Source organism: Tribolium castaneum, chromosome 5 (assembly GCF_031307605.1).
Source record: "Tribolium castaneum strain GA2 chromosome 5, icTriCast1.1, whole genome shotgun sequence".
Taxonomy (NCBI): Eukaryota; Metazoa; Arthropoda; class Insecta; order Coleoptera; family Tenebrionidae; genus Tribolium; species Tribolium castaneum.
Window position 1 is genome coordinate 9281530 of NC_087398.1, and position 15479 is coordinate 9297008.

General features: G+C 34.9%; 2 protein-coding genes and 1 long non-coding RNA gene across 4 annotated transcripts; 1 reads left to right on the forward strand and 2 right to left on the reverse strand.

Annotated features, from left to right (window-relative positions):
- Positions 1–92: 92 nt before the first annotated feature.
- On the forward strand, positions 93–5744 carry l(2)gd1 (lethal (2) giant discs 1). 2 transcript variants are annotated; one of them, XM_008195038.3, is made up of 8 exons: positions 93–364; positions 414–687; positions 1325–2320; positions 3183–3420; positions 3475–3871; positions 3927–4078; positions 5137–5263; positions 5314–5744. In XM_008195038.3, the coding sequence occupies exons 1-8, from the start codon at positions 302–304 to the stop codon at positions 5434–5436; spliced, it is 2370 nt and encodes a 789-aa protein (XP_008193260.1). In that variant the 5' UTR covers positions 93–301; the 3' UTR covers positions 5437–5744. The 2 variants fall into 2 exon arrangements, with proteins under 2 accessions (XP_008193260.1, XP_008193261.1); XM_008195039.3 differs by having other exon boundaries at positions 94–364; positions 5173–5263.
- Positions 5745–7950: 2206 nt separating this feature from the next.
- Positions 7951–10576, reverse strand: LOC135266319 (uncharacterized). Its single transcript, XR_010334276.1, has 2 exons — positions 10234–10576; positions 7951–8277 (listed from the first exon to the last, which is right to left on the reverse strand). It is a non-coding gene; the product is annotated as an uncharacterized LOC135266319 (long non-coding RNA).
- Positions 10577–14020: 3444 nt separating this feature from the next.
- Positions 14021–15462, reverse strand: cbt (cabut). The gene is made up of 2 exons (XM_966304.5): positions 15254–15462; positions 14021–15128 (listed from the first exon to the last, which is right to left on the reverse strand). The coding sequence occupies exons 1-2, from the start codon at positions 15323–15325 to the stop codon at positions 14271–14273; spliced, it is 930 nt and encodes a 309-aa protein (XP_971397.2). The 5' UTR covers positions 15326–15462; the 3' UTR covers positions 14021–14270.
- Positions 15463–15479: the final 17 nt, after the last annotated feature.

Below are 15479 nucleotides of genomic sequence, written 5' to 3' on the forward strand. Positions count from 1 at the left end.
TATTAAGAATTAATAAAAATTGGTGTCCCACATATCAGCAGAACGTAAAACCCGTGAGCAAAACAAACTAACTGTTGGTAGAACTGTACATTAATTAAAAATTTTCAAATGTTAACCAATAAAATCGAAAGAAGTGACGTCCAGTTGAGTGGTTGAGTCATTTACGAATTCAACGAACAATTTTAACAAATTAAGTTCAAAACGATTGTAATGTGAAGCCACTATCTCATAAACACATTCACAGCAATTTGTGTGGGTTCTAACCTTGGTAACAGTTTTGCGTTATTGCGTGAATTCAACAATGTTTGGGGCTAAGAAAAGCGAGAAAACAAAGCGGGACCATTCCGGGAGGAATTTGTCACAGGTATTTCGCTTTGTTTGTAGTTTTCCATGTCTTGACATCATTTTTCCAGTATGGGTTGTTTGATGTATCAGCTGATTTTAACCTAGACGGGGGGCTAATGGACGGTGGTCTCGACAATGAGAATGATAGTGATTTGGAAGCCGAATTGGCGGCGTTGACTCAAGGGGGCGGCGGCAAACCCAAACGTCCCCCAAGGAAGAAGGTTCCTGATGCGGATTTAGACGCAATGGTTGCTGAAAGTATGAAGGATATACCTTCAGACGAGGAGCTGTCAGGGGATGACGATGATCCAGAACTCTTAAATGAGCTAAGCAACATTGCGGGTAAAATAATTTACACAGTAAATCATGTTGAGTAACGCGAAGAATTCCACTTCATAAATGATTAATTTATATTGAATTACTGTCAACAAATACCGTTTTCAATGGGGTGGGGAGGGGTGTAGAATCCAAAGACTCATCATGTTATGAATTAACGTAAGATTGTTGTAAAATTTGTAAACATTTTGATTGGCCCCTTTGATGTCGGCCATTAAAATTACGGACAACACCAATCACTTCAATTTTTTTTGTTCATTGAAGAATTATATTTTTGGATGTGATTGGTCCATTTAAGGTCGGCCATCATGATGAAGTAAGGAACCAATCACTTCGAATTTTTGGACTCATTCAATAATTTAATGATATCTAAGGGTTAATGAACCTTGTTTTTTTAAAGGACCTAAGTCAAAATTTTAGTGAAAAATCATCACAATTGCCACAAATTATAATTATTTATTGTTTTTGTGCTAAAAAATTTCGTTATAAAATCACCGAAAAGATTTGCTCTTTGAACGCGTTATTATTGAATAGGTCAGTTTCGTGAGGACGTACTATATCACTGCTTTGTGTGTAAATAGTACAGAACTCATTCCTTAGTAAAAGAGACAGACCACACTGTACGTATAATAATGATTCTTAGGAGACACACCCGAAAAAGAAGAGGAGGATCAACCATCGCCGGCAAGGTCACCTGAGGGGTCCAGCGACATAGTGAAGCTTTTAAATGACCGATTAAAAATGTACGAAGAAGCAGAAAAAAACGCTAAAGCTGCCGGTGAATCAAGCAGGGCAAGACGATTTGGCAGAGGCTTGAAAACCCTCAAGGACTTAATAAAACAAGCGAACGCCGGCCGACCCATTAACAACGACGACATTCCTCCCGAAGTTAGCACTGGAGTGAAAAAACCCCCAGCCACCGACGACACAACCGATTCGCCGCCGCAGCCCTCAAGGGCTGCTCCTCCAGTTCCTGTACAATCTGACCCCGAACCTGAACCAGAACCCGAAAAAACCCCTGAAGAAACACCCCAAGTAGACCCCCAACTAATCCACTTGCTTACGGAACGAAAAAATCAATACAAAATTGCCGCCCTCAAAGCCAAAAAATCAGGCGATAACGCCACTGCCATTAGTTACATAAAAATAGCCAAACAGTTTGAAACGGTCATCGCAGCGGCCCAAAGCGGCCAACCAGTCGACTTATCTCGCATGCCAGGACCGCCCCAAGAGCCGGTCGAAAAAGTCGAAGAAAATAAAACCCAGAATGATAGCGTTCCTCAGAGTGACGAACCCGAGGCTGACGAAACGCTGATAACAGCTTCGTCAGTTGAGGAAGCTTTAGAACAACGACTGGCCGTGTATAAGAAACAAGAAGAGTCGGCCAAGGAACAAGGCAATGCGAGTAAAGCCAGACGAATGGGTCGGATTGTGAAACAGTATGAGCAAGCCATCAAGGCGCATAAAGCGGGGAAGCCGATTCCTGTTGACGAGTTACCGACTCCTCCAGGCTATGCCCCGATTCCGGTTCCGGGAAGTGAAGCTCCGAAACCTACACCCGCTGCACCGGAGCAACCGCCCAGACCTAAAACATCTCCAAAAACACAGCCCTCCACTTCACAATCGACGAGAATTTCAGGTAAGAAAAAACAAAAAAAAAATTTGAATTTACTTTTAGCAGCAATAAAAATTTATTTTTGCAGACATTGAAAATTTTTAACTGCTCAAATATTTTTAATGTTAACATTAGTCAGTGTAAAATAAATGCAAATACAAATAATAAAATAAAAAAATACAAATTGATAACGAACTGGACACAAAAAGACTTTAGATTTTATTGTTAAATAGTTGGGTTGGTATTTCTGCTAATTTAAAAGGCACTAATTCCAATAATTATTTTTGAAGTAAAAGATGGAATACTGTAACTTTTGAAACCACAAAATCGAAGTAAGGTAATGTGCAACAACTTCTGATTGATTTACTTTTTGTTTACACATGACGGATTGGACAAAAAAATCTTGTGTGTGAAAATAGCTCTAATAAATAAAAAATAAATTTATTGACATTATTAAAGACTTCAACAATATTAAAATTAGATAGTGTAATTTAAAAATCCTTGGTTTTGTTTAACAATGTAAGAAATAAGAACAACATTGTATGTTTGCGATTACAGACGGGACAGCAAAAGTTATAAAGATAAAAAATTAATATTATTAATTAATTTACTTACCGTTTTCTAAACAACCAGAAATTAGAAAAATACTCTTTAAAATATATTCAACAGTTCTAGTACGTTGGTATTTTATGTTATCGCCTAAAAGACATATTATGTAAAAACTCTTGTTACACAATATATCAAATATAAACCGAATCGTGTATTTTAAAAGAAACTTAACATTAATAAAATTATTTTGAAAATTTCGGTGTCAGGGTGCATTATTTCTGGAATGGCTGCAAACTCATATAAGAAATGAGTTTAAAACTTAGTGTGTCACTTCCAGGAAATCATGTTCCAAATTCACGAGCCGACAAGCAATTGGTTCTTCTTCTCGCAAAACAGAAACAGTTCAAAGAAGCGGCGCTTGCCGCCAAACGAAAGGGCGAAATAGATCAAGCCAAGGAGTACCTAAGAACTGCGAAAGGTTTTGACCCCCTTATTGATGCAGCGAGCTGTGGTCTTCCGGTGGATTTATCCACTTTGCCGGTATCGCCCTCTGCCAAGTCACAATTAGACAACGAGTAATTACTTTTTAAGTTTAGTGTCTCCTTAATAATAATCTTTAAATTTTGAAGATACGAAATGGTGATGGCTGACGAGTGTAGCGAAGATGATAACTCCAACACGGACGTCATTGCGAGACTTGAAAACCAATTAACTAAACAGTTGAAAATGTGTCTGAGTACCCGTGACCACCATAAAGCCCTTGGTGATGTCGCTGGGACAAATCGTTTTGAAAGATTGGCCTTAAACGTTACGAAAGATTTGGATATTGTGAGATTAGCACGGAGGACTCCAGGTGCGGGGGTTCCGAAATTCCATTACGAGAATAGAGATTTTTCAATCGTGAAAAGTTTCACGGAATTGGGCGAAAACGATCTAGAATTAACCATTGTTAGAGGGATAAGCTACACTTGCAGTAATCCGAAAGAGATTGATACGTATGTTAAGTTTGATTTTCCATATCCTCAGGTAAGGTATTGTCCCACAATTTTTATATATGTGTGTACATGTGATGTACTATTAGGATGAACCGTTTAGTCAAAGAACAGCCACTGTCAAAGACACAAACAGTCCGGAATACAACGCCACTTACACAATACCCATACAAAGAAATGCAAGAGTCTGCCAGAGGGTGTTCAAAAGGCAGTCTGTCAAGTTTGAGGTTTACTCTAAGGGGTGAGTGTTATTTTCGTTTTAATTTTGCTTGAAAAATCCACTTCCAACAGTAAATTCAAGTGCGATTTGAGCTTTTTATTTGTGCTTTTTCGTGTACTTCTTGTGCACACTCATTCAGAGGCAACTACTTTTGAGCAATGTAATTTCTAATTACAAAATTTTTGAATGGCTTTCGACTTCTCATAGATTTATTTTTTCCTCTTTTTTATAATCATCAGGTTCTTGTGCTATAATTTTGTTATTTCGTTGTTTTGAAATAATAACATCGTGATTTCCCGTTGTCCATGAGTTGGTTTATTGGCTATTACTTGATGTTTAAACTTTTATCGAGTATTCTGAATAAATGATTTTGTTTACATCTGCTTATAAAATGCTCCAGTGGTTCTAACGTCATAACTTGTTCGGTTACATCATTCATTCAAAGGTCTGCGTGTCATAATTAATACGACGCAACATAATATTTTATGCGTGTGAATTTACTTTGCTAAAAATAGGAAGTGTTTTTATGACTGGTGTTTACTAATAAATAATCAATAGCGTTAGTAAAAAAATTGCGTGGTCCGTGGGCAACAACAATTTACGGAAAACTTGGATTCTAACACAAATATACAAAGAAATTTATATTAATAAATTTAATTGAAATAAATTTTTTTGTAAAATGAACCATTTCCGTTAAAACTATACGAGATTTTTGCGTAAAGAAACTTTGGAATCGTTTAATTTTTTGGTTCTTTTATTACTGTTCTGTTAAAAGTTTGTGTTTTCAAGATATGTCACTATTTTCTACAGAGTGAACAACCATTAAAAAAAAAGTTTTCATTAATCGTTCGCCAGCATCGTCGTTGTGTGGATCACTCTGTATGTTGTTTTTTTATCCAGCAACATCGTCATTCACTCGCTGTGTCTGATACAATAGCTGCTAGTTTTTGTTTCTCAAGGAATGCAATAAATATTTTTAAAATTGTGACTTGAGCGAAACTGTCTGCTTTTTATGTTGGTGGTGGGATTAAATGATATTGTTGCTCAAAGTTGAGGGTGCCATGTATGGGGTGTGCTAGCTGCTGGTGCGCTAGCGACTTTGCTTGTTGTTTCAGCGGTTTCTTTCGTGGAGATACGTTAATTGGTACTGCCACAGTCAAATTACAACCACTGGAAACTCAGTGTGAATTGCACGATAGTTTTGATGTAAGTTGTGCATTTTACTTTTAAGCTTTGTTAAATGATGGTGTTTGTAGTTGTTGGAAGGAAGGAAAAAAATTGGAGGCAAACTAGAAGTCAGAATGAGGCTTCGACATCCCATCGTTAATCAGCAAGTCGAGCAATTGCATGAAAAGTGGCTTGTTATTGATAATGTTTAAAGATTAATTACCTTCGTGTTGAAAAAAGTGGAATATATTTTATTATAACGTACGTAGCTTTAAGCTAGCCTTATAATGGTGATGCAATTTGTGTATTTAATAACCACTGTATTTTTGTGATTTTTTATTATGTACTCCATAAACTAGATATATCTTTAAAATTGATTTTTATTTTAATAATGTTTTTGTTTTCATTAGGTTTTTTTGCTCAATGTGCATCAACACTTAAGGCCCCAGTCGTGCTTCTTTAGATACATATATTTTTAGTCTGTATAATAAACACAGAAATAAAGTTGTTGAATTTTCAATGATGTTTTCTTTGATTTATTTTTAAACAACCCTGATTGCAAAAATCTTATTTTTTTAAACAGCATCAAAAATATTATTACGGCATTATTAATATAAAAGACTTCTTTATTCGTCATTCCCCATTAGGTAGCTCGTTTCAAAATATTTATCAAACATTTGTAAAGCTATTCAAAATTGAATAAAACTTACTTATAGGAATGGATGGTTGTCTAACTTCAAATAAATTCAATTTTTGTGATTTTAAGCTATTTATTTAGTGTTTTGTGTGAAATTATGTAGTAGAATTTAGTATTTAAATTAAAATCAGGATTTAGAGCGATTTAAACTAACAACTAGGCCTCTATATTTACTGGGTTGTGGGAGTTGTTTACATTTCCAACATGTATGACCTAATTATGCTGGGATTTGCATCATATATAACAGGTAATGTCTTTCACAAAAATATAAATAAACTAGAAAAAAAAATTCTGACGTAATTTTTTACATTATTGCTATTTTTTTGTTTGTTTACAGTTTTTATAACTACGACATTCTTCCGTATAAGTATTACCAATTCTGATTAATCAAAAAAAAGTAAAAAAAATTTGGCTCTGATGGATATTGTTAAGAACTTTTCATTCAGCCGAACTCCCACATCATTTTTAATAATAATAATAAATCAATACTGGTAACCAACATTTGACTAGAAATTGAAAGTGGACTTACGGTTTACATTTCACACATACATCTTTTATAATTTTTTCTTTGTTTAGATTTTAAGAAAAGATTTTAAAGGAAATATCTAATTATTAAAAATTACTTATCTATTTAAAATTATAATTAGTGACCCACTTTTACTTTATTTAGTAGAACTTTGAGGCTTTTCATGAGATTTTGATTTTTTTACAAATTAGTATAGCGTGGGTTTTCGTTTGAATGTATTAAAAAAAAACCATAAACACTGAACCTGTACCATCTTTAGTCCTTATAGACTATCCTTTCCATGGAATAAAAAAAACTGCAATTAAAAAAACATAATGCAAACAAATCATTTTTTCATCTCAATCTGGTGCGATAAACTTGTCCCAAATCGTGTTATTGTTTGGTTTCCCATTAAATTGGTTTGGAAGTAGGTCAATCAGTGTGCGCAAAATTAAATCACTGCATCAAACAATCTAAAATTGTTAGCATTTATCAATACCTAATTACTGTTTGTGATAAATTACTAAATTAGTTATTGTGCATACACATATTTTCGCTTAATAAGTAATGATTCAAAACAAGAGGGCACTCAGATACAAGTCTGAAATTACAACATTTTACTCTAAAAACTGTGCAGAAACTTGGTTGACTCCTAAGGGTGTGTGTGCCCTTGATAAAAAGGGTCATCGCGAACCACTCCTCCTTGATATACGCAAGAATACATAAATGCCACTAGTTGCACTACACACCTATTATGCTCTTAATTCACTGATGTAATAAGTTTACGTTATTACATCTTTTCGTTTTATTTTATTTTCGGGCGGGGAAACTTTCTATAACATTTAGATGAACCATTAAAGGTTGCTTTAGGAAAATCTCGTCTCGTTAATATCGAGACTAATCGAATAAGTTGTATTTTCCTTTTTAAACTAGATTAAACAACTACTTTATGAAAAAAAAACATTAATTGGGTAGATATTTTAGTAATTTATTGAACTTAATTATTGTGTTTATGCGTTTTATGAATTTTATGAACTATTTACTGTGGTATAAAAATTACATACGTACATTTGCGCAGACTTGACTTGGCGATAAACGGAAATTTTTTTGCTATTTATTTTATTTAATTATTTTATGAGGCGGTCAGTGTTTTCAACAACGAAGACAACTCAAAATTTTGTGGTGCATTTTCACATTTCCGAGCTTTTTTTAATTTTGGTCAAAATTACATTTTAAATAAGAAGATTACAAATAAAATTCCGTAGTGTGGTCATTAGTTTTTTTTTTTTTTGGTACAGTGTGGGGAATACGCCGCTGATGTTACTTAACATCGGATCATTTAAAGCAATTCAAAGTCGAACTTTTTGTTTGGGAGACTCCTCGCTTACGAAAATAACATTCTGTACTTTGGAACGTAAGTGAGTTTCAGTTGGATTTTATTCGACGATTAAAAATAGCCCCAGAAGCGCCTGTTTACTATGTTTGAAAGTCGTATCGTTTCGAAGGCTTATTTATACAGGAATAGAATAATCGATGTTTTTTATTGAAGACTGTGTTTGCTACACCTTTTCTGTTATCAGCCAAAGTAAACGTTTCCCCATGTCACTGACAGGCCCCTAACCTGGCTCGAATGCAGCTTTGTGTGACGTCAAAAGCACGCTTTGAAAGCGTGGAGATGAGCAAAGTTCGATCTGGGTGACGCGTGCACAAGGATAAGACGCCTCCGTACGCCAAAGGTTCGGAAAAGGCGTGTTCGGGGGCTTGGAACGCACCACGCCAGCCAGATAATTTTATCCCAAGGTCCTGTCCAGGTCAAAAGTCAACTAGAAAGCTACTGTTTACGTGTTCCGCCTGAAAACAGATCGGTTCATGCAGTTTTTCCTTCACTTTTTGCATTGTTTCATTCATTATACAATAAACTGTGGAACTGCGAAGTCATTGATCTTAATCCCGCAGTCATTAAATTCTGTTATAAATATGTGAACCCAGTCTATTTAAAAATTAAAGAGACACGATAGACTCATTTTAAATATCTTGGTGTAAGGTCAGATACAGAAATGGTGAAGTCATTGAGAATATTTTTATAATGCGTGGTCAGGGATCCGTCAGGTTCGCAAAATTGAATACAATGGCGAAAAAAACAAAATATTTGTTTTTTCGAATATTAATTGTTATAGATTTTTTAGCTGGAGCGTGAATACGAGATTTACGAGCTTTACAGGATCCTTTAACCTTATGTTATTTGACTTGGAAAATTTTAACTAACACTTCTTATGATCTTATGTAAGGCACATCCACATACATAATAGCACAGGTGTTTGTTGACATCCGATTTTTTTGTTTACACTCTTCTATTAGAACTTTCTCCAAAATCTAACATAATTGCAATATGAAAGTTGTAATAATTTTGAAATAATAGCAAATATCCAAAGATTCAAAATGATTGTTTCAGTCGGTAACAGAACTGAAAGTATTTTTTCAGGTAAAAAAGCGAATATTTATATAGAATTTACATTTTATGGTAATGGAAAAACTATGAGTTCCTTTACATAATTAAATGAAAAAAGTCATTACAGTTATTGTCGTAATTAGATAGATCATTAGTTACTGTATACGTGACTAAACAAATGTTTCCAAGCACAAAATCGAAACTGAGATTGTATGTAACATTAACGGTTTAAGTAGATAATGTTAAATTTCCTTTTTATTGAATTAGCTCATCTAGTTTGGTTATCCGACTACGTCAGCACTTCCCATAACTCAAGTTTTGCCGGTCTATTAATCGTTTTGTGTTTAAAAATTTGCTGTAAGTAGGTGTAAACATTTACGGAAAGATAACTTTATCAGATTTTTAATCCGAGGTGTTTGCTGTGGTAAAAATGAAATACATAAAACCAATCACTTGATCGCGTGATGATTCCTCCGAACATAACAAGTGCAAACAATCCTATGGTGTGAGTGTAATTCGAAAGCAATTTGTATCCACGGAAATACACAGAAATTTATTATCACACGAGACAATGGCTTTCACTCGCCATTCCTCGCCGGTACGCCTCGAAGACATCCTGTACAATGAAAAGTTCAATGAATCCACATTTTTCTGTTTATTTTTAATTAGTCCCTCTGAACATGACACATGGGCGTGAGAATTGTTGTAATAACGACGAGATAAACTGATGTTTCTTTCTTTTTATCTGTTACATCTTCTTGTAAATAACTTCGAGGATACATGCATTCGGTGAAAGCGTGAAAACATGCGTCACTGAACCGAATAGTGCCGTAGATTTTTCTCATAGCAGAATCCTCAAATTGTGGAGGTCTAAATTTAGCGAGAAACCTTAAATTTTGACGTTTTTTATTAAGTGCCGCAAGTGAATCACGCAGTAAAATCATGCACTGTTGTTGGGCGCCAATTAAATATGTGTGTGCTTTGTGATGTACTTATTATTGTAAATAATGGGGTGTATACCATGTTTATCTCGCATAAAGTTGAGACAATTCTAACACACAGTTGAATATACTATTATTTATTTATAGTTCAAAAGGAAATTTTTGCGTAAAAATTAAACAAAATTTTAACGTGTTTCTTAGTTATTCCCAAAGAAAACTAACACCAAAACAGAAGCTCATTCAGTTTATCCCTCGGTTTATTATCCCTGAGTTTTTCCAATTTCGTGCGATTGATAATGGTGTTAAATTATTTGGTTTCCATGGTCACAATCAGCTTTTGCTCATCAATCGTCATATTGTAAATCGCATCAAAATTAATTTGAGAAAAAAATCTGAACAAATGAACAAACAACTTACGTGGATGTTACGTTGTTTATTATTTTATAGTTCACTTGGAAGACACTGGTACAAAATGGAAGAAAATGGAAAAATTAAATAAAACCTTTGTGAACTAATCTCTTTAACAAATATTTGTTTATTAAATAACATACTGAAAGTTTGAAATAAGTGTGCAAATATTTACATTATAAAAATGTAAATACATAGGTACTTACAGGTAACTCATAGTGACGAATGAGTATGTAAGAAACAACGTTGAATTGAATTTATTTACGTGAACATAATGAAAAAAAAATGAAAAAAACACTAGGAATATTTTTGAAAAGCTCGAGACGAAATTCAAAAACATAAGTTTTTCACACCCAAGTTTAATAAGTACATATTTATACATAGATACAGATTAATAGTTAAAATTATTATTTAATTATTTTCAATTTCTTACGAAAGCTCGACAGAAAGTTTATGAAGTTGTAAATAATTGGTCGAGTAATTGTAAGAGGAAAGTAGTTGTTTTAGCTATTTGAGGACGAAATAATGCCCTTGTAGTTTTATTTTAAATCCACATTGACAGATAATCAGAAACACCACGTATGTATTAAATAAACTCTGTCAGCTTTTCCTTAGAATGGAATTTCCCATTATACAGTTTAAAAATATAAAAACACAAAGATGACATTTGAAAACTATGTTATTAACCATCCTAATATTAAAATGTTTCAAGTTTTTTACGGTTATAAATAAATGTTTGCGCTTTGTCTCCAACTCAAGGATAATATAATGGAATCCAATTAATTTACTAGTGATCATAGTATGCTTTTAATAAGGCTTTTCCAGTTTTTTCGTAGTTTATTTATTATTTATGATACAGGAATCACAAGTAAAATTAAAGAAAGAAATGTTTGAATACATCTACCCCCCACCCATTATTTTTCTTTTGCTTATTATGTGCTTTTGTGTCTTGTATATTTAAAGATTATTACGAAAATACATATAACAACATTTTTACTGTTTTTTTTGTGTTATCTTGTCGCTGGAAATTTTCCATTTGAGCTAGTTTCTTAATCTAAAACGCATCTATATTTTTGCGTTTGCAAAGGAAATTTTTTATCTTAAAAATTTCAATGAATAGTAGTGAGTAATTTATTAATTTTTGTCCCCCCGGTCAAAGATGAAATCTATTGTGTTTCGTTTTATTATGTTTTTTGTCTATTTCAACAGTCTGTCACTTTGATGATGATTAATAACAATTTTATTCACATCCTAAGAGTAGAAACACTTAGAAACTAGGTCATATTTATGGTTTTGTTTTCGAAAATTGCTTCGACAGTGTACATTACCTATGTGAAAATACAGATGTTAAATCTTTTTGTTATTTATCTAGTGTTAAACGATGCTAACGAAGTGCTAACTTTAAATATTGTACACCTTATACATACACTTCGACCAGTTAAAAAACATCGATATTCGCACCACATGTCTGTAATAAATTTTCTAAAAATACATTATCGGTATTTTTAAGTAATTTCTTGTGAGTTTGTCTTTAATAGTTTAGTAATATATTAATAGCTTATTGGATATGTGTAACAACTGTGGTTTGCAACACCCAGAGATGACCGCGAAACATCCGAACACACCTAATTTATTATTGAATATTATTTTACATAATTGAAATTTTCCTACGTTGTGTAACAAAAGAAAACTAATCATTTTGCCACTCCTCTGAACAAATTTGAGAGGTAACTACATATTTTGGAAAAATACAGCACTAGGGGGATCAAAACAATTTTTTGTACCTAATGCACGCTACAACTAATTATTAGAAAATTTCTATGATCTCGATTTCGAATGGGAGATTCGGTTTATTAACATAGGTATTAAATTTGTGATCATGTGCTTAATTATTTTTCTCAAAAAAATTAATACTTTTTACGATGTTATTAATCCATTTAGGCTTTTTGTTTTTGAAGAGTCTATTAATAGGCACTAAAAATCATAACCTGATAAAGGTCGAAAACATGTAATAATTTATCATCTCACTTGTTTTTCACGTGATAGGATTTCAAGCTCCCTGTATCTGATTCATTACAGGATAGGGTTTAAGTGATTTTAATGAAATAAACTAATCAATTGCGTGAAAATTCGACAAATACTACAGCATGTACGCTTCGTGCTTTTGGTTATCGAAACATTCGAACTTTATATTCTGGCTTATAGTGCAGTGGATAATCTATTGTTGCGCAAAATTTATATTGAGCTTGTGAAGGATGCGTGATCAGGTCCCCTCCCCCCAACCACGCAGCTCTTTGAAGTTTGTTATCACTTGATTAGAATTATTGTAACAATGATTCATCGCAAATAAGTGATACTTCCGTATTTGTACCTGGCCTATTTAAATAGTGATAACTGAAGATGAACCTACACAGCTTCTCGACTTTTTGTTAAATCTTTTAAAATGTGATTTCTGACTTTTTCAATCAACAAATTTAAAACGTACTACACATGGTATTTCTAAATTAGATAGATAATTATCGTGTATAAATAACTTAAAGCATCAAACATAAACAATTTATTGTTTTCTTTACAAAGTATATGAAATCTAAACGGTTTACAGATACGTAATATACTCGTTGTACTTGTACATCATACGAGTATGTAAATGTACTATGTATGTATGTAAAATAACAGGAGCTTTGAATAACAAAATCCAACCTTTGAAGGAACTTTTTTATTAAATTGTATTGTTTTTACCTCGCATTTTACTAATATCTATCGGGTTACTTTGTTATCTGCAGCTATAAACAAGTCTCCACCAATTTTTTGTAAATAAGTTTAAAATATTAATGCTAAAGCTAAATGTGGTACTTTAAACAAAGTTCCTTGTAGTAAGCGTATTTTCTTTCTCTCCAGTTTGGATGTTATATGGTTCATATATGATTTACTCGTAATTTCCCAAAAATAAAAAAATATTATTTGTCTTTTCCGAGGTGTTTTCTATTGATAAGTACTTAGCTTACGCCACGATAATCCAAACGATTTGTGAGCACGCTTTCATTCTTTGGTCTGCTCTTTAATCTCTTTCGTTTTTCATTCCTGTAGTGAAAGCACTTAAAAAATATTTCGATTACTTTTGAAAATAATGTCGAAGCAACTATTTATAAGTTTTCAGGAGAAATTCTCCGCTCAAATGATGATTAGGTAAAAAAAAAGTGGAAACAATTTGATTTCCTTCAGAAATAGAGAAGAATTAGAAGTAATTTTTTTTCTTCCAGCACTTGTTTACTCGTTTCGAATTGTTTGCATGTAATCTTCCGCTTTCCATAAGGTGTGACCATCTCCTTTTACCGCGCTATCGTAACAACAATCTTCGCATGTATTTTATTGACGTCAATTCAAAATTGGACCATAATAACTTTTGTATATTTACAATTTTTGAGAACTTATCAAACAAAATATTGTTTTCTTGAGAGGTCATGTTATTAGATGAAAGTCCATTTGCAGATATACAGATTACTTATTGATTGTAATCAACAAGCAGAAATACAACAAGGCTCTTTGCGCCAAGAGGGAATGAGGCTTTCGATTTAAAGCATTGTCAAACCGACCCTTTTTAAAAGGAAGCGAGTTGTTTAAATCACACCCATACTTATCATCGTAAAGTTGACCTTCGTCGGAATTCATTGATATAATTATGACAAGGTCGGCAATCCTTCGAATGCAAATGGATGTTAATGTACTAACGTAATTGCGATTTTGCCATCGCAATGCGGGTGGGACATGAAGGTTTGGTTGTTGTTAAAAGTCCAAATCGTGATTATATAAAAAATCTATTCTTTCTTACAAATACAATAACATAGGTACATAATACACAAGTGACTTAATACAGTTAGTGTTCACTATCCTAAAATAAATAATATAAAAAAATCACAGATAACATTGTAAATGTAACAATTGACCCGATGAAGAGTGGAATGTCTTTTTTACAACGCGAAATCAGTCGTGCGAATTTGCATTAAACTAAAAGATCGGCAGCAACGAAAAATAATCGAGAGAAAGTCTTAGGCTGGCGCTGGCTGCAGCGGCCTCAGCAGCCCCGGCACGAACATTTTCTGGGGCTGCAACCCCGCCCTGTCTTTCGTATGCCTTTTCACATGTTTGGTCAAATGATCCGACCGCATGAACCCCCTATCGCAAAAACTACACTTGTACTTCTTTTCGCCCGTATGAGTCCTCTTATGCCTCGACAACTCATCCGACCGCGAGAACCTCCTCCCACAGTCCTCCCACTCGCACTTATAGGGCTTCTCCCCCGTGTGCTTCCTATTGTGCGCCTTGAGATGCGACGACTTGAAATAATTCTTATTGCATCCCTTGAACGTGCACTCGTACACCCTGCGCCGGGCTGGCGGGGGCGGCTGCGGGGGCGTCGGCGTCAGCAACACCAACTGCGCCCCCGGGATGAACGTGGTCGTCCCGTCAGCCGCCAGGAAGACAGCCTGGGGCTGGTTGAACTTGGGGGCGATGGCAGGGAGGATGATCTTCGACGTCTGTTTGGGGGGTTCTTTGCCCGTGTCTTTGCTGTTGACGTAGACCTTCTCCTTGCGCGTCCCCATTTTGAACTTGAGGCTGCGGAGGATGTTCATTTGGGGTTCCAGGGGGATGGGGGCGCGGGTGCAGGAGCCGTCTTTGTTGGCGTGCATTATTACGGAGAAGGTGCGAGGGGGTTCAGGGGGTGGAGTGTGGCTGAGGAGGTGGCGGGCCAACTCGGTTTCGTTTTTACAAAAACGTTTTTTGGGAGGGTAGTCCAACTCCTCGGGCTCTGAGTCCGAGGGTTGGGGGGTGAGGAGGATTGGGGAGGCGCGTTTCCTCTCCAAGAGAGTCCGCAAGGACTGAAGAGTGGACTCTTCATCGGACACCTGTTAAAAATAAAGCGGTTAAGACACTAAGGACCAAGTGGTCAAGAAACGAGAATCGCTAACTAAATATATAAATTAACGATTCTTGCTTCTTGCTTCGGGAGTTCCTCTGGGGGGTGACTTACGTTTTTCATGGGGGGTGTGCTGGGAGGTGACAGCAAGTGTGTGACCTCTTCGTTGATCATGTTTGACTCCATCACTAGAGTAGCACTGTTCACTGTGTAGTGGTTACATTAAAATGAGTCTGTGTGTTGGTGCGTTTCGTGATGTTATTGCTCTGGCATGAGCTTTTGGGGTGTGTTTGGCGCTGAACGGGCAAATTAGCCAATAGGAAGCGGGGGCTCGTCGTTT